General features: G+C 39.3%; 1 protein-coding gene across 10 annotated transcripts in view; it reads left to right on the top strand.

Annotated features, from left to right (window-relative positions):
* LOC126335403 (serpin B6-like) overlaps positions 1-19,485 on the top strand; it is a 236,340-nt gene that overhangs the window by 157,753 nt on the left and 59,102 nt on the right. For all 10 annotated transcript variants that reach the window (XM_049998659.1, XM_049998654.1, XM_049998661.1 and 7 more), the window contains one exon: positions 2,474-2,618. In XM_049998659.1, coding sequence (XP_049854616.1) covers positions 2,474-2,618 — 145 coding nt within the window. The remainder of the gene's footprint in view (positions 1-2,473; positions 2,619-19,485) is intronic.

The raw sequence follows: 19,485 nt of genomic DNA, 5'->3' as shown, positions 1-19,485 counted from the left end.
CTTTGTTAGATCCATAAATACTCCTACACATTTATTTTTAGAGTCCATGTTTGTTATTACATTTTTGATGAGATCTATTAGTGCATCTATGGTGCATTTATCATTCTGGAAGCCAAACTTATTCTTGTTGATTACTTTAAATGTCATCAGAAAAGCAACAAGTCTCTGTGCAAAAGCTGATTCAATTATTACGGATATGACTGATAAAAGAGCTATAGGCCTATAATTTTCCAGATTGTATTCATTCCCCTTTTTATGTATTGGTTTTATCAGTGCTGTCTTTAAGCACTTTTGAAAAGTTCCTTCCAGGAATGATGAACTGATTAGTTGTGTAAGAGGTTTCTTGAGTTCCTGCATACAGTGTTTAATTTCTATACTTGATATTCTGTCAGTTCCACATGACTTTGTTTTACGTTTTTTGTAATCTTTAGTATTTCTTCTTCTGTCACCGGGAAAAGTGCCATTGTTTTTCCCTGGGGATTAATAAACGTTTTCCATGTGTTATTGTATTTTTTGTTATTTGTTTTTTCTTTTAGTTTTTGGCCTACTGTGGCAAAATAGTCATTGAAGAGATTTATGATATTCTTCTTCTTCTTCGCAGATGGATCACTTAGGACCACGCGTAATCAACATTTGTTGGCCTTCCTTTTCGCCCAGTATTCCTTCATAAACAATGAGTGGGCTAGCTTTCGTTGCATAGACCATATATGTCAGTTAGTTTTTCTCTCTTCTTCCTCAAAACCCCGTGCGTTTGTGATTTTTCTGATTTCATTTCTATCATGTAGATTTGGAGACCCTAATTCTCTCAGGTCTTTTTCTGTCTGTTTGTACCAGTTCGGTCTTGTAGTTTTGTTCTTTAAAAATGTATGGATTTTGTGCGTTAACCTGTTTGAGTCCATTCTTTCTAAGTGCCCCATGAATTGGATTCTTCTCATGCGCATTGTGTCTGTTATTTTGGAGATATTTTTATATATTTCTGCATTGGGTTATGGATAATGCACCCCATCTTTAGTTCTTGGTCCTAGGATTTTCCTCATTATCTTACGTTCTTTCATGTCTAATTCCTCTTTTAGTGTTCTGTGTTGAAGGTTTAGTGTCTCAGATGCGTAGAGAGCTTCGGGTCTAATTACTATTGTATAGTGTCGTATTTTGCAGTTCCACGAGAGACTCTTTTTGTTGTAAATGTTTTTTGTTAACTGAAACGCCGTCTCCATTTTCTGGACTCTTGATCTGACAGATTTCTTTTCATTACAATTTTCTGCAATCCATGCACCTAAATATTTAAATTCTTTTACTCGAGAGATGTAGTTATTACCAATTTTGAGATCAGAAGGTGCATCTTTGATGTCAGTCATGTTTGTTGTTGTGGTCTTCAGTCCTGAGACTGGTTTTATGCAGCTCTCCATGCTACTCTATCTTGTGCAAGCTTCTTCATCTCCCAGTACGGGGGAGGGGGAGGGGGGGGGGGGAGGCAAAGATATTCTACTGTAAGTACTGTGCCAGCTTCAAACCAAAGAGGATGCATACAGAAGTAAAGAGGTATACAGTATAAAGATGTAGGATGTAAAGATGCATGAATGGCTAAAGAGGAAAGGGAAAGAGGAGAAGACTGAAGACTAAATGGGAGTGAGGTTGTTTAACGTAGGTTCAGTCCAGGGGGATGGTGGGATGAAAGGATGTGTTGGAGTGCAAGTTCCCATCTCCGCAGTTCAGAGGGACTGGTGTTGGGTGGGAGAAGCCAAATGGCACATACGGTGTAGCAGGTTCCTAGGTCCCTAGAATTATGCTGGAGGGCATGCTCCGCTACTGGGTATTGGACATCTCCTAGGTGAGCAGTTCGCCTGTGTCCGTTCATGCGCTCAGCCAGTTTAGTTGTTGTCATACTAATGTAAAAGGCTGTGCAGTGCAGGCATATCTTCCCTTTCTTTCCCCTCTCTCCTCCCTGATGAAGGAACATTTATTCCGAAAGCTAGGAACGTAAATTTTCGGTTGTTTTTTGTGTATCTATCAGCTGTACTGAGCTGAGGTAAGTAATGGCCAGCCCCTCTATCTCTTTGTTAGTATTTATTCTTAAATTCTCGTATTTTAAAATAATCATTAAGTCCTTCCTAGGAATCTCACATTGGCAATAATATCAATAACTCCGGCAATTTATGTGATTGCTGTTTATGTAATATTTCCTTTTGTATAACAGCCATTGCCCAATATCTAAAAGGCATGTGAAGTTCTTGTAATTGGTTACTGCACTGAGAATATGTTCTTCCATGCTATAGTACCCAATATTTTTGCTTAGTCTTCAAACAAATTAATTAATTTATGGTATGAAATATATTGTGGAAAGGGATATCAGAATTCCAAGCACAATAGCATTGATTTATTTTTTTTTGCCCATCATTACACTAAAAAATTTTTAAAAAAAACTTATTGAAATCTAGAACTTCCTAGCCTTAATGCTGTTGCTCTGAACTTACAGCTGGGTATGAAGACTATGTTTGATGGAAGTAATGCAGATTTTACTGGTATCAATGACTCAAAACCTGGCCTTGCTGTTAGCAAAGTCTTACACAAAGCTTTCATAGAAGTGAATGAGGAAGGCACTGAGGCTGCAGCAGCAACTGGTATGTAAATTCCTGTATTTATTTTTATTCTCTAGTGAGCATTATGGTCAATGAGCGTCAGAGATAGCATGAAGTATTAAGAATTTGTTGTCTTGCATGATACAATGCATGCATCAAGTAATGCTGATTTGTTAGTCTGTTCAAAATACATTATTAAACATCTACATACATTCTCTGCAAGTCATCAAACTGTGCATGATGGATGGTACTCTGACCATGACTAGTCATTTCCTTTCCAGTTCCATGTGCAAGTAGAGGGGAAAAAAAGATGACTCTGATGTGCTTCTGTATGAGCCCTAATTTCTCCTATCTTATCTTCATGGCCTTTATGCAAAATGTACGTTGGTGGGAATAAAATCATTCTACAGTCAGCTTCGAATACCAATTCTCTAAATTTTCTCAAATGTGTTCTTTGAAAAGAACATTTGTCTTTCCTCCAGGGATTCCCATTTGAGTTCCTGAAGCTCCCTGTAACATTTGTGTGTTGTTTAAACCTATTGGTAACAAGTCTAGCAGTCGCCTCTGAAGTTCTTCAATGTTTTCCTTTAATCTGATATGCTATGTATCCCAAACATTCCAACAGTACTCAAGAATAGGTCACACTAGTGTCCTGTATACAGTCTGGTTTACACATGAACCACACTATCCCAAAATTCTGCCTATAAATCATAGTCGACCATTCACCTTCCCTACCACAGTTCTCATATGCTTGTTCCATTTCACATCACTTTTCAATGTTATGCCAAGATGTTTCAATGACATTACTGTTTTGAGCAGGACACTATTAATGCTGCATCCAAACTTTATGGATTTGTTTTTCCTAATCATCCACAGTAACTTACATTTTCCTATATGTTACACAATTCATATCATGTAGACTTTACACTATACTATACTGAACCTTCAGTTAATGAAATTTTTAACTCAGGCAGTATGATCATGAAAATGTGATACAGAATAAGTTGCTAAGTATTGTTCAGATTTCACTTCTTTTTAGAACTAGTATGTAAGTCTGTAAGTTGTTATGGCTGTTTGTCTATGCAGTGACGCTCCTGCAATATTCATTCTGTAGAAAATTTCTTGTTTCTGTATATAGCATCTTCCATGCACTTTATTTTCTGATCTCAAATTCTATTCTCAATCTTTCTCTCTCTCCCCACTCCACCTCCCCATCACCTTATCTCATCTCTCTCTTATACTCCACCCTCAGCTTCATACATCTTTTCCTCTCCATTTACAACTGCTTCCACATCTGTACTCTGCAAACCAGTGAAACATGCATGGCAGCATGCACACCCAGTTGACAATGAATAAAGGTTTCTTTCTGTTCCAAATATGCATCTATTGCAGGAATAACAACTACCTAACTACTTCTGTGAGCACCGTAGTTAGTACAACCTTATCTTCACTGTCCTACAGGAGTGACATGTAGGAGCTTGCAGTATATTACAATATTACTTAGTTCTTGAAACATGTAAGCAAACTTTCAAATAATAGTTGTGTAATGTTCCTGCTCACATATATTATCTAAGTTAAACTTTCAGTTCACACATTATATTGTGCTCCAAAATGTTAATAAGTTTATTACAAGTAATAAGAAAATAATTTTTGAGTAGTTAACAATATATTACTGGTATTAATTCTGCCTCGATGAACTGAGGGTGTCCAACATTGTTGATCAAGCTAGTAAATCATTATTTTTCACTGCAGGAAGTAATGTGATGACTCTTTTAGAACATGTTACATTCTTGTGACATTACAAATAACTTTTGCACGATTAAAACTCTTGTCTGAAATTCTTGATTTGTTTATAGTTTTCCCACTTCTCACTTACATAACTTTTCTTTAGTAATCAGTATTGCAATTCACTGACAAAAAACTGCATCTAACTCACAATTCTAGTAACTCCCTCCATGACAGCAAACTCTTTGGTCTAATATAAGTTACTATGAGAGCAAAGTGAGGCAGTGGCTGGTGCAACAGTCAATGCAGCAACACAAATAACTACTTATAACTGCAATAAGTTTTCATAAAATCATTTAAATAGTTGATTTACATGCTCAGATGTTAGTAGTGGATGAAGAGTGCCACTCACAGGATTTTCACCTTTTGCATTTTCAAAATCATATTCCAGAATTGCATGTTAGTTAGTTTCATGTTCCATGGATCATTTGCATGGGAAATTTTAATGATGTGGATTGAGTCATATTACATTCACATTGCAAATTAATTTGTAAATATGGCTACATGCTGGACATTTATAAGACTTTTCAAAGTATGGAAGTGACTTCGTAATTCCTACCCACCACCTTTTAGCCATCAAAATAACAGCCTAACCCCCATGAACCATGGACCTTGCCGTTGGTGGGGAGGCTTGCGTGCCTCAGCGATACAGATGGCCGTACCGTAGGTGCAACCACAATGGAGGGGTATCTGTTGAGAGGCCAGACAAACGTGTGGTTCCTGAAGAGGGGCAGCAGCCTTTTCAGTAGTTGCAGGGGCAATAGTCTGGATGATTGACTGATCTGGCCTTGCAACATTAACCAAAACGGCCTTGCTGTGCTGGTACTGCGAACGGCTGAAAGCAAGGGGAAACTACAGCCGTAATTTTTCCCGAGGACATGCAGCTTTACTGTAACGGAATGGACAGTGTCTTGAAAGGAGGATATAAGAGGAACATTAACAAAAGCAAAACGAGGATAATGGAATGTAGTCAAATTAAATCGGGTGATGCTGAGGGAATTAGATTAGGAAATGAGACGCTTAAAGTAGTAAAGGAGTTTTGCTATTTGGGGAGCAAAATAACTGATGATGGTTGACGTAGAGAGGATATAAAATGTAGACTGGCAATGGCAAGGAAAGCGTTTCTGAAGAAGAGAAATTTGTTAACATCAAATATAGATTTATGTATCAGGAAGTTGTTTCTGAAAGTATTTGTTTGGAGTGTAGCCATGTATGGAAGTGAAACATGGACGATAAATAGTTTGGACAAGAAGAGAATAGAAGCTTTCGAAATGTGGTGCTACAGAAGAATACTGAAGATAAGGTGGATAGATCACGTAACTAATGAGGAGGTATTGAATAGGATTGGGGAGAAGAGAAGTTTGTGGCACAACTTGACTAGAAGAAGGGATCGGTTGGTAGGACATGTTTTGAGGCATCAAGGGATCACAAATTTAGCATTGGAGGGCAGCGTGGAGGGTAAAAATTGTAGAGGGAGACCGAGAGATGAGTACACTAAGCAGATTCAGAAGGATGTAGGTTGCAGTAGGTACTGGGAGATGAAGCAGCTTGCACAGGATAGAGTAGCATGGAGAGCTGCATCAAACCAGTCTCAGGACTGAAGACAACAACAACAACAACAATAACAGAAATTATTCAGCAGAACAGGAGGAGTTGTCAAGGAGAAACTTTTTCAGTTTGTTATCAAATTTTACTTTTCTGTAGACATTTTATATCACTGGGTAAGTTATCAAAAATTTTATTTGCAGCATTGTGCATCCCTTTTGTGCTAGAGACAATCTTAATGTGGAGTAATGAATGTCATTTTTCCTTCTGGTATTGTAATTATGTACATCATTGTTCATTTCCAACTGCAGTGGATTATTTACAGCAAACTTTTTGTGGGAATAAATACATTATGAGGCATTAGTCAGAATTCTCAACTCCTTAAACAGATGTCTACAAGATGATCATAGATGAGCAACACATAATATTTTAATAGTAGTGCAGCATAGTCCTGCAGGGGAAAGAAAAAAAAAGTTAATGAGATACTACCACCAAAATAACATTTTAGTTCGAAAGAAAATGCATTATTTACAACGACAAAACACAGTGCACACTCAAATGTCTGCTGACAACATAATGTGTCAAAGGGCTTAGGACAAAGACTATGCAATACTTTGTAACAACAAACTGCTTTCGATGGGCATGACATCACAACTATTTGGTCTGGTACGTATTAGTATGCAGCCAATGGAGGGTATGGCAGGGCAGAGCAATGCAGGTTTTTGCGGCTCATGAGTGTAAATACAACAGTGCAAATTGGGGAGCAGGGCAAGGTTTGGTAGGACAGGACAGCAAAGTGCCTGCATCATCCTGCTGCTTCTGGACTACAGTTTCTTGCATGAGCGCCATGCAGCTGACGGGTGGCATACAGGCCACGTGCTCCCATGGAGTGTGTATAACAATGGAAACTGCCTCCCAGTATGTGCACACACTGTATCGTGCTGCCCAGCCCTGCCATTTGTCAGTTGTATTCCAATATACATCCACCCTTTACGTTTCTAACAGGTCATGGGAAAATATTGCAAATTTTGGTTTGAGAAGCATTACTTTCAAAGTAAATTTCCTTTTACGCAAGATAAATTGTGTTGTGTGTAAGAATGTGTGATGATTTTTTTAAGTCATGGAGCTTTTGACTTTCATTCAAAACTGAACACTTCGAAGAACAAACGCTTAGAAAAATTTCAGCACAGCTCAGCCATTTATGCCATTACTTAAAATTTTACTGGAAAATTTGTGTTTGGTATCTATTAATGGATAACACATGCTAAAAAAGACCAATCTTAAAGGTTAGTTTTTCATATTTATTTAAGTTCTTTCATAATTCACAAATTATGCAGTAATGATGGCAGAAATTGTAATTATCACTCAAGAAAAAGTGTTAGGTGAGTTCTTGAGCAGTTTCACTTGTAATTGGCTGTTGTATGGAAAATTCGAAGTGTTCTGGCATGCAGGGAGATATGTTGTAATCAGAGCAATATCAGTTTGCCTCTTTTTTGCTTAGTTTTCCAGTGAATTGTCTCATCTTCTCCAAACCAAGTGCCAAACAACTCTAATGTTCACTACTGCATCTTTTGAAGTGATTTTGTTAATAACAACAGCAACTCTATATGAATTTAAATCATTAACTTTTCCTATTTGTGTGTTCATGAACAGTGATGCTGCTATTGGATGATTACATTACATATCTTATGCTCTGAATATCAGCTGTAACTGGCTGGTGAGATCACTCGACATGAGCTGTGACTGGCTGACAAAAACACATCACCCTCAGCACAATCTGATTTCAGTGCTTTTGAAGCTGCTGAGCTGTATTTGGTGGAATTTGTTTTTATACTTTCATAATATGTTTCCGCACACCAAACATCTCTCCACAACAAATTGCTTTTTTTGATAGGTTTCGTTTTCTAAGGTTTTGGAAAGTTCTATATCGGTGTGTAAAACCTTCTTTATTCAAACGATTGGTAAGTTTCACAGCCCAGAGAGAAAGTATATTCACTTAACATGGAAAAATGTACTTTCACCCAGAGCGTAGTGTATTTCCACCCAGGAGAAAGTGTATTTCCACCACCTGAGAAAAAGTGCATTTTCACCTGAAAAAAGCTTCTTTTTTTCACTTGTCCATTTATACACACCCCCTCCCCCCCCCCCCCCCCCCTCTTATTGAACAAAAATATTCAAAATATGTCAGCTTACTGTTTTGTCTCTGTTCAAGACTTGCAGTATTTGTAAGTGAAAATGTGACTAAACTTAACTGTTCTAGGAGCTCCAAAATGTCCTTTTTCCTTCTCAGTAATATAGACATCTAAGAATTTTGAAGGTTCCACCCTATTTATGATCTTCTCACCACGTGTTACATTTATCATTGATGTAATACCCATAGATGTGCAGAACTGAGTATGTTGTCTGTTTTTAAAATTGAGGGTGAGACCATTTGCAGAAAACCAGTCAATGATACATTTAAAAACCTTGTTTCCCATTTCTTCTGTTGTTGTATGTATGCATGAGTTGATTACAGTGCTAGTGGCTTCTGTAGAGAGGACTGATTCTACTTGTTGCATATTAGATGGAAGAACATTTACACATACGAAGAAAAATAGAAGACCTAAGATTGAACTCTGGGCAACCCCTTGCATGGTTTCTCTCCAGTCAGAATAATGTCCCTGGACTACATTGGTTGACTTACTGGTTACAACTTTCTCCATTCTTTTGGTTAGACATAGTTTATCCATTGGTTTGCAAAACTGCAGCTTATCTAGGAGAGAGTACAGTGTTTATCACACAGTAAAATGTCTTAAATAGGTCACAGAAAATACCAATGAATGCAATTTTGTTATTTAATGCTTGTAAAACTTAGTGAGTGAACATGTAAATGGTATTCTCAATAGAGCAACTCCTCTGAAATCCAGTCTGTGATTTGCTAAGTATGTTATTGTTACTCAGTGAGATACTATTCTAGAATACATCACCTTCTCAAAAATTTTGGAGAAAGATGTTAACAGTGAAACTGGTCAGTAGTTATTGACATTTCTCCTATAACTTTTAGTAAGAGCATAGTTCAGTCTCTCTGGAAAATTCCTTTGTATTAGTGATGAGAAGTCTATTTCTGGTGTACAGCTTTATAACTTCTGGAAAAATTCAGCACATTTTTCTTAGACAGCAGTGTAGACTGTTTTCATGTTTTTTTATTCTTCAAGATACTCTTCAAACTATCAAATTCACTAAAAATAAGTTCAAACTGAGATACTTTATATAACCAGTTGTCTGTCAGAACTGTTAGCCCACCATAAGATAGGATTTCAGGCCAACCAAAATATTCCATATTTGTAACAGGAGGACTTAAAATATCACTAAATGGTGTACCCAGTGTATCGTCACAGTTCATAGCATGATATGTGATTTAGCCAGATAGGTAGTGGAATCCTTCTGCAGTGTAGTCAGATCCCTCTTTCACAGCAGATTCTTCTGGTGCAGGCATAAACTGTAAGTTGATGTCCTGCAGCTCTCTTTCACCATATATGCTCTCTTTCACCGTCTATAATTTCCAGTGATGTTGGCCAAACTACATCTGAATAGCAGCATAGTGAATGCATTATTGTAGTAGAGGTAGACACAAAGCCCATGCCTACCACAGTAGTGCTGGTTTGTGTGCCAAGTAGCTATGCAGATGATGAAGAGATTGAAGAAATGTATGATGAGATAAATGAAATTATTCAGATAGTTAAGGGAGACAAACATTTAATAATTATGGGGGACTGGAATTCGATAGTAGGAAATGGAAGAGAAGGCAAAGTAGTAGGTGAATATGGACTGGGGATAAGGAAAGAAAGAGGAAGCCTCCTGGTAGAATTTTGTATAAAGCATAGCTTAATCGTCGCTAACACATGGTTTAAGAATCATGAAAGAAGCTTGTATATATGGAAGAGACCTGGAGACACTGGAAAGTTTCAAATTGATTATAGGCAGAGATTTAGGAACCAGGTTTTAAATTGTAAGACATTTCCAGCGGCAGATGTGGACTCTGACCACAATTTATTGGCTATGAACTATAGATTAAAACTGAAGAAACTGCAGAACGGTGGGAAATTAAGTAGGTGAAACCTGGATAAGCAGAAAGAACCAGAGGTTGTAGAGAGCTTTAGAGGGAGCATTAGGGAACGATTGACAAAAACAAGGGAAAGGAATACAGTAGAAGACGAATGGGTAACTTTGAGAGATGAAATAGTGAAGGCAGCTGAGGACCAAGTAGTTAAAAAAGGACGAGGGTTAGTAGAAATCCTTGGGTAACACAAGAGATATTGAATTTAAATGGTGAAAGGAGAAAGTATAAAAATTCAGTAAATGAAACAGGTGAAAAGGAATACAAACATCTCACAAATGAGATCAACAGGAAGTGCAAAATGGCTAAGCGGGAATGGCTAGAGGACAAAAGTAAGGATGTAGAAGCATATATCACAAGGGGTAAGATAGATGCTGCCTATACGAAAATTAAAAAGGCCTAGGAGAAAAGAGAACCACCTGTATGAATATCAAGACCTCAGATGGAAAACCAGTCCTAAGCAAAGAAAGAAAAGCAGAAAGGTGGAAGCAGTATATCAAGGGTCTATACATGGGTGACGTACTTGAGAGCAATGTTATGGAAATGGAAGAAGACATAGATGAAGATGAGATGAGAAATATGATACTAAGTGAAGAATTTGATAGAGCACTGAAAGACCTAAGTTGACGCAAGGCCCCGGCAGGAATAGACAACATTCCATTAGAACTACTGATAGCCTTGGGAGAGCCAGCCATGACAAAACTCTTTTATCTGGTGAGCAAGATGTGTGGTACAGGTGGAAATACCCTCATAAGAATTCCAATTCCAGAGAAAGTACGTGCTGACATGTGTGAGAATTACTGAACTATCAGTTTAGTAATCCATGGTTGCAAAATACTAACATGAGTTCTTTACCGATGAATGGATAAACTGATAGAAGCCTAGCTCAGGGAAGATCAGTTTGGGTACTGTAGAAACGTGGGAAATGAGATGCTTAAAGTAATAAATGAGTTTTGCTATTTGGGGAGCAAAATAACCCATGATGGTCGAAGTAGACTGATAGAAGCCTGGCTTGGGAAAGATCAGTTTGGATTCTGTTGAAATGTGGGAAATGAGATGCTTAAAGTAATAAATGAGTTTTGCTATTTGGGGAGCAAAATAACCCATGATGGTCAAAGTAGAGAGGATATAAAATGTAGACTGGCAATGGCAAGGAAAGCGTTTCTGAGAAAGAGAAATTTGTTAACATCGAGTATAGATTTAAGTGTCAGTAAGTCTTTTCTAAAAGTATTTGTATGGAGTGTAGCCATGTATGGAACTGAAACATGGACAATAAATAGTTTAGACAAAAAGAGAATAGAAGCTTTCGAAATGTGGTGCTACAGAAGAATGCTGAAGGTTAGATGGGTAGATCACATTACTAATGAGGAGGTATTGAATAGAAATGGGGAGAAGAGAAATTTGAGGTACAACTTGACTAGAAAAAGGGATTGGTTGGTAGGACATATTCTGAGGCATCAAGGGATCTTCAATTTAGTATTTGAGGGCAGTGCGGAAGGTAAAAATCATAGAGATGAATACACTAAACAGATTCAGAAGGATGTAGTTTGCAGTAGGTACTGGGAGATGAAGAAACTTGCACAGGATAGAGTAGCATGGAGAGCTCCATCAAACCAGTCTCTGGACTGAAGACAACAACAACAACAACAACAGCATGGATCATACATGCTACTACATTGTAGTAGAGAAGGTAACTAAAAGAAATATACAATGAGATATACAGGAGTAATGCTATTATTCAAAGATGATAATTACACTGAAGCCACTGAGATTTGTAATAGTTCCTTCGACATTAAAAAGATGAGACATGATGCTCAATAGGGTGTGTGATCACCAGGATGGCTGTGCGTGCTCTGAAGTGTGCTTCCATGCTGGCTTCCAGTTCAATATTAAGTTCTTGTAGTAGAGCATCTGGTCCTCCACCAGAGTGGTGGACAACTGTTGGATGGTCATTGGTGCATGTGGACATGCTGCAATATGTAGAATGAAATTTTCACTCTACAGCAAAGTGAGCGGTGATATGAAACTTCCTGGCAGATTAAAACTGTGTGCCAGACCGAGATTCAAACTCGGGACCTTTGCATTCGCGGGCAAATGCTCTACCAACTGAGCTACCCAAGCACAACTCACGCCCCATCCTCACAGCTTTACTTCTGCCAGTACCTCGTCTCCTACCTTCTGTAAAGTTTGAAAGATAGGAGACGAGGTACTGGCAGAAGTAAAGCTGTGTGGACGGGGCGTGAGTCGTGCTTGGGTAGCTCAGTTGGTAGAGCACTTGCCCGCGAAAGGCAAAGGTCCCGAGTTCGAGTCTCGGTCCGGCACACAGTTTTAATCTGCATGGAAGTTTCATGCTGCAATATGTTCCCCTGAAACATAACAAAGGGCTTGATTAGATTTAAGTTGGGGGAATGGGCAGGCCAGTCTATTTGCTGAAAATCCTCTCATTCCAAGAGCTCCTCCACCCACACTCCTCAATTCTGTCTTGCATTGCCATCCATAAAAATTAAGTCAGGGCCAAATGCACTCCTCAAAAGACACACACAAGGAAGGAGTGTAGTGTCACAATAATGTTGACTGGTGAGTGTACCTTGTTCAAAGATTTGGAGGTCAGTACACCCATTCAGTATTTTGCATCCCCTTGCCATAACAATATGGCCCATCAAAATGATCATGTTCTACGTGTTCCCAACTCTCGCCATATAAGTGTACATCCAAAATCTCTGCTGAGACTGTATCTGCTCTGATCTGAGAGGAGCACGTGACCCCAGCTCCTTGTCAGTACAGTTCCTATACTCTTGGCACCATCCCAATTGGTGCTGTTGACATGTGAGTATCAACTGAATACAATGTACTGGTTGATAGGCAAATATACCACCCCCATGTACCAAAGAAGGGGAGAGACAGACAGAGAGAGAGAGACAGAGAGAGAGAGAGAGAGAGAGAGAGAGAGAGAGAGAGAGATGCAGCAGGAATTCCTGCCAAAGGCTCCCACAGTGATTGGCTGGAATGAATGGCAGCATCGTGTGTGGGAGTCCCAGCCAATTTTCTTGGTCCAGGGCACAGCTATGTCCAGCCTGCAGGGGAGCAGATGTCAGGTGTGGCAGAGATGAGACCATAGGTGTGGCCTCCACAGGCAAAAAATGTTCAATCTCCATCAGTGGCGAAGGGAGGAGGGGGGGGGGGGGGGGGGGGGGGGGAATCTGTAAATAATCTACGGAGAGGAAGTAGTTCCATCTCCATCAACTTCCATGGCCAGTCATTGTTGACTTCTGTTTAATGCATAACAGAGGGCAGAGTTTCTAGTGTTAAGAGGCAGGCTGTAGGGCTTGCTTGTCCTGGAGCAGTTATCGAGGCATTGGAGGGCCAAGGGACCAGTGCATCACATTGATGTTGGACCAGCTGCTCCTCATCAGCTACAACATGAAACATTTGTCACCCCCTTCCCCCTTAATGAAGGGGGGGGGGGGGGGGAGGTCACTGAGTTGGGTGCAGCAGTTCAGACAAGTTGTGGAGTTTATACCAATGTAAAATTTTGGCCAGGCTACATCCATTTATGGGGGTGGACTGATAGAAGGCAGAGAAGCTGGTAAGTGCTTTTCCAGAAGTTTCTGTCATTATTTTGTGCATCTGCATCTTGAATGTCCTCACTATCCACTTGGCTTCCAAAATGCATGTGGGATGGAAAGTGGTGGTGGTTGGTTGCTCAGTGCCATTGTGCTGACAAAATCCTCAAAAGCAGATGCCATAAACTGAGGACTGTTACCAGAAACCAAGGTAGAAGGACCTTCCCCTCCGCCCTCCCCTTGATTGCAAATATGGTGGTCAGCATGTGTATAATAATTGCTGTAGTATTTGTAGTCATCGTTGCAACATGTGGAATGTTAGAGAGGGCACCATCAACTAGCAACCACATTGTTCCTTGAGATGGACTGTCAAAATCAACATGTAACTGATTGAGCAGATGGGAAATGTGGGGTGGTCAGGGCATGGTCAAGCTTTGAAACACTCTGCTGGGGCAGATTGATTGTGGGCAAAGGCTTAGCAGTTCTGGATGGAGGATTCAGTGGCCACATCAACCCTAGGCCAATACACACGATACCACACTATTCCCTACATTTTGCACATTCCCTGATGTGCATTGTGGAGCAGCTTCAGTATGCAGGGGTGGAGTGTGGGAGTAACTACCAACAGGCATTCAAAATCATCCGTAACTAACAAAATGATATTCTCAGTAACTTAAAGCCTGTGCTGTAAGGAAAAATAGATGGCTATGCCAAGTTAGTGTTTTAGGAAAGTGCTCTGGCCAACACGCATGTACCCAACCTGCAGAAGAGTGGATCACAGTCAATTTCTGCTGTTACTTCATGCACTGTAATCAAAAATTCATGCTGGGTGTGTCACTGATTTGCATCTAAGGCAAAACACAGTGCTTCATGCCAATCAAATTTGGCATGTGGGCCACATGGCAAGTGAGAAGGTGCACTAATATTTGAGTACTGTGTGGTGGACCAATAATGGATCTCATAGGTATAGTTACTTAGGAACAACACTCACTGTTGCACTTGCTGCATTATTTTATTCATAAGTTTCGAATAGGGGTCCAACAGAAAAATAAGGGGCTTGTGATTGGAGATCAGGTGAAACTTAGTACTGTAGAGGTGCTCATGAAACTTCCAGATGTTGTATATGACAGCCAACACTCCTTTCTTAGCTTGAGAGAAAGTCTTCTGTGCCACATTTAATATCTTAGATGCAAATGCAGTGGGCTGTCTTCTGTGCCGTAACTATATTTGTGGGACAACACAGCAGTAATGTCACAAGCATTGGTTTGGCAGGATGGAATATTGCAAAAGGAGGAGCTGACCTAAGGCACTTTTTAAATTGGCTGAAAGACTTCTAGTATGCCTCTGACCACACAGATTTAACAGCCTTTTTACGCAACTGATTGGGCAGATTGGAAACGTGGGTCGCATCGGGAATAAACTTGGCATAATAATTTACTTTGGTGGCAACAACTGTAGTTCTTTGGGCTTTTTAGGAGCTGCTAAGCTAGTGATTGCATCCAGTCAATTCTGTGTGGGTGTAAGCATATTTTTACTTCATATAAGTCCCATGCACTTGACACACGGTGCATAATAACTACATTTCTTGGGGTGACAATGCAGCCCATGGGCTTGGGGCAATCAAACAACTGGATACTGTAGCTGGAGTATTTCTGATGTTCTATCAATACTCGTACCAGATGGGGAATCCAAATACTGTCAGATACTAAATGATTTATCTGGAGTAAGGATGATTTTGTGTACAAACCACAGTGTAAAGCTGTGATGAAAATTCAGAGACCCACATTAATGAGCTGACTTATATAACTTGCGTGATTTAAGCAGCACAACTCACTAGCCATCCAGATGGCTCCACTATCACCTGCTTAACAATGCAAGCAAGGGATCAAAAAGCCATTCTGCTGTGATTGTTCATTTGTTGGTAGGGCAGTCATTGGTAAGCTTTCGACATTGATGGTAAAAGCTACCCATTAGCTGACAGTCAGTGCTGAACCCTGCAGGCAGTGTGGTAGCTCACAGCTCCCATCAGTGCAGTGAGATGTCATTCCAAACATGAGTTAAATATGGAACAGATATCATTCGTGCCTCCTGAGAATGCGCTGATTCCAGTGCCATTCCAGTGTGAGATACTGTTTGTATGTCACCTTTTCCTATATTTCTCTACACACACCCCTTAAACAATAGCTCTATACCATATACTCTGTCCTTATCAGTTCGGTATTTGATATGTCTTGCATCACAGGTCATTTAGGAAGTTGGTCATAGCTCATGCTGACCTCCTGGTATTGGTAGCTCATGTGCCACATTTGGGCAGACTTACACTCATCTCTGTGTCATTCACTGCCAGATAGCAATAGCATCATTTTCACAATGGTGAGGGAGTGTAATTCGTCATATTTCAGGCAGTTTGCACAAAATGTTTATCAATTAAATACACAAACCTTTCTTATGAATCAATCTAACAGTTTGTTAAAAACAAAGATTCCAAGACTTACCAAGCGGGAAAGCGCCGGCAGACAGGCACATGAACAAAACACACAAACACACACACAGAATTACGAGCTTTCACAACTGGCAGTTGCTTCGTCAGGAAGGAAGGAAGGAGAGGGAAAAATGAAAGGATGTGGGTTTTAAGGGAGAGGGTAAGGAGTAATTCCAATCCCGGGAGCGGAAAGACTTCCCTTAGGGGAAAAAAAGGACAGGTGTACACTCGCACAAACACACACACACACACATATCCATCCGCACATACACAGACATGTCTGCTTGTGTCTGTGTATGTGCGGATGGATATGTGTGTGTGTGTGTGTGTGTGTGTGTGTGTGTGTGTGTGTGTGTGTGTGCGAGTGTACACCTGTCCTTTTTTTCCCCTAAGGGAAGTCTTTCCGCTCCCGGGATTGGAATGACTCCTTACCCTCTCCCTTAAAACCCACATCCTTTCATTTTTCCCTCTCCTTCCTTCCTTCCTGACGAAGCAACTGCCAGTTGCGAAAGCTCGTAATTCTGTGTGTGTGTTTGTGTGTTTTGTTCATGTGCCTGTCTGCCGGCGCTTTCCCGCTTGGTAAGTCTTGGAATCTTTGTTTTTAATATATTTTTCCCATGTGGAAGTTTCTTTCTGTTTTATTTACATCATCATTAATTTGAATCTAACAGTTTGTTGATACAGTATTATAATTGCTACAATAGTTCCTGAGATCAGCCCAAATATACCAAAAAAAACTGCGACAGGGGACCTTAATTTATTTATGGTTATAGAATAGGTATATAGGGCTGAACAAAAATATGGAAACACGCCAAGAAGACGAGAAATACATGCTTGAACATAAATGGAAATGCTAGCCATGCCTGCAGATTGAATTGTGGTATTTGATATGAATGGCACATGTGTAGCGTCCTCAATATGTTGCAAGTGTCTATTGTCAGAACAGTGTTCTGTGTAGTTGTGAGTGCATTATGTTGGAGCTAAATGAATTTGAATGTGGGCAAATTCTTGATGCTGATATGTTGGGTGCTTTTATAACCAAGGTAGCCAAAGTGTTTGGTGTTTCAAGAGACATTGTATTGATGATTTATACTGCATACAGGGCAAGTGGGAAAACATTAAGCACTAAGCCACAACGTGGATGAAAGTGTGTGGTCGTAGAATAGGGTTGTGATGCAAAGTACAAGGTGTGTTCGAAAAGTAAGGTGACTTTATATTTTTATGAAACAATATTTCCTTATTCATCAATATTCATGTTGTCCCCTTCAAAGTAAACCCTCTTAGATACAATACCCTTATGCCAATGCTTCTTTCAATCATCAGAGAATTTCTCATAAGCACTTTTTGGTACAGCCTTGAGTACTTCCAGTGATGAAGCTTTTATTTCAATTGTTGAAAATCTTCATCCTTTCATAGGTCTCTTCAGTTTTGGGAACAGGAAAAAGTCACAGGAGGCCAAATCAGGTGAATATGGTGGCTGAGGCATGATTGTCATGTTGTTTTTGGCCAAAAAGTCTCTCACAAGCAACGATGAATGAGCAGGTGCATTGTTGTGTTACAAAACACATGAATTGTTTTTCAACAATTGTGGATGTTTTTTGTGTATCGCATAACATCAAGGTAATACTCCTTATTGATCATATGACCTTGAGACAAAAACTCTTGATGCACTAAACCATGATAATTGGGGGACAAAAAACAGTGAGCAAAACTTTGACATTTGATTGAACTTGGCGTGCTTTTTTCTGTCTTGGGTCTCCAGGATGCTTCCGTTGGAATGATTGGGCTTTGGTTTCAATGTCATAACCATAAACCCATGTTTTGTCACTAGTTATGACTCTTTTGAGCAAATCAGGATCATCACTGATGTCATTCAAGAGCTCCTGAGTGATGCTCGTGATCAAAGTTGAGATGTTTTGGAACAAACTTCACTGACACATATCTCATGCCCAAAACATCTGAAAAAATTGCATGACATGAGTCAACCGGTGTGCCAACATCCTTAGCATCTTCTCTTATGGTAATTTGACAATTTTCCAAAACAATTTTCTTCACAGCTTTCACGTTATCATCTGTTGTTGTTGTGTGGGAGCATCCAGAGCAAGGTTCATCACTGGTATTTTCTTGGCTATCTTGGAAGAGGTTGTACAACTTATAAACATTTCTTTTACTTAGAGCGGATTCACCTTATGCCACAGGCAACATTTCAAGTGTTACAGCGCACTTGATTCCATTTTTCACACACAATTTGATGCAAATTCTATGCTCCATTTTTGGAATAATTGAAAATCGCCGAGGACACTAAAGCATGTCTAATCTTTCTGTCTGTCAAAAACAAAAAAAGAATGTGGTACACCTGAAACTGTGAACATATGTTTGGGGCATGTGTAGAAACATTTCAAAAACAAAATAAGATTGATAATTGAATGTACATTGCTTGCGCGATTTGAAAAGTCACCTTACTTTTTGAACAGACCTCATTATTTATGTGATCAGCTTGTATCATAGTCATTTATTTATTTATTTGTTGACATGTCTAGTTCTGTAGGACCAAATTGAGGTGAAAATCTCAAAGGTCATGGAATGTGTCACTCCATGAAATTGCAACTTAAAAATAGTACCAGATAAAATAAACTGTTTATGAACCCAAAAAAAGTCAACTCATAAGTTTAAGTAAATGCAATCAACAATATAACATAAAAATCAGCTTAATTTTTCAAGGAACTCCTCAACTGAATAGAAAGAATGACCCATGAGGAATCTCTTCAGTTTCGATTTGAAAGTGTGTGGATTACTGCTAAGAGTTTTGAATTCTTGTGGTAGCTTATTGAGAATGGATGCAGCAGGATACTGCACACCTTTCTGCACAAGAGTTAAGAAAGTGTGATCCAAATGCAGATTGGATTCTGCCCAGTATTAACTGAGAGAAAGCTGTTAATTCTTGGGAATAAGCTGATACTGTTAAGAAGAAAAAGAGTAAAGATTATACATACATCGAGAGGCCAATGCCAGAATACCTAGACTAGTGAACATGGGTCTACAAGAGGTTCACAAAATTACACCACATATTTCCTGAAGTGCTCATTTCTGACCCAAAAATATCCTTTGACTATGGGAATAGTTACCCCAAAATATAATACCGTATGACATAAGTGGATTAAAATAAGCAAAGCAGACTAATTTTCGAGTCGAATGGTCAGATACCATTAGAGTAGTAAAAATGGCAGTATTAAGTCTTTGAACAAGACCCAGAACGAGGGCTTTCGACAACAGTTTACTGTATATATAAACACCTAGAAATCTGAACTGTTAAGTTTCACTAATCATATGCCTATTCTGTGAAAATAAATTGTTGGGTTTTGTTGAATTGTGTGTTAGAAACTGTGAAAACTGTGTCTTACTGTGATTTAGTGTTAGTTTATTTTCTACAAGCTATGA

Source organism: Schistocerca gregaria, chromosome 2 (genome assembly GCF_023897955.1).
Source record: "Schistocerca gregaria isolate iqSchGreg1 chromosome 2, iqSchGreg1.2, whole genome shotgun sequence".
In the NCBI taxonomy this organism is placed as follows: Eukaryota; Metazoa; Arthropoda; class Insecta; order Orthoptera; family Acrididae; genus Schistocerca; species Schistocerca gregaria.
This window is presented reverse-complemented; position numbering and strand designations above follow the sequence as displayed.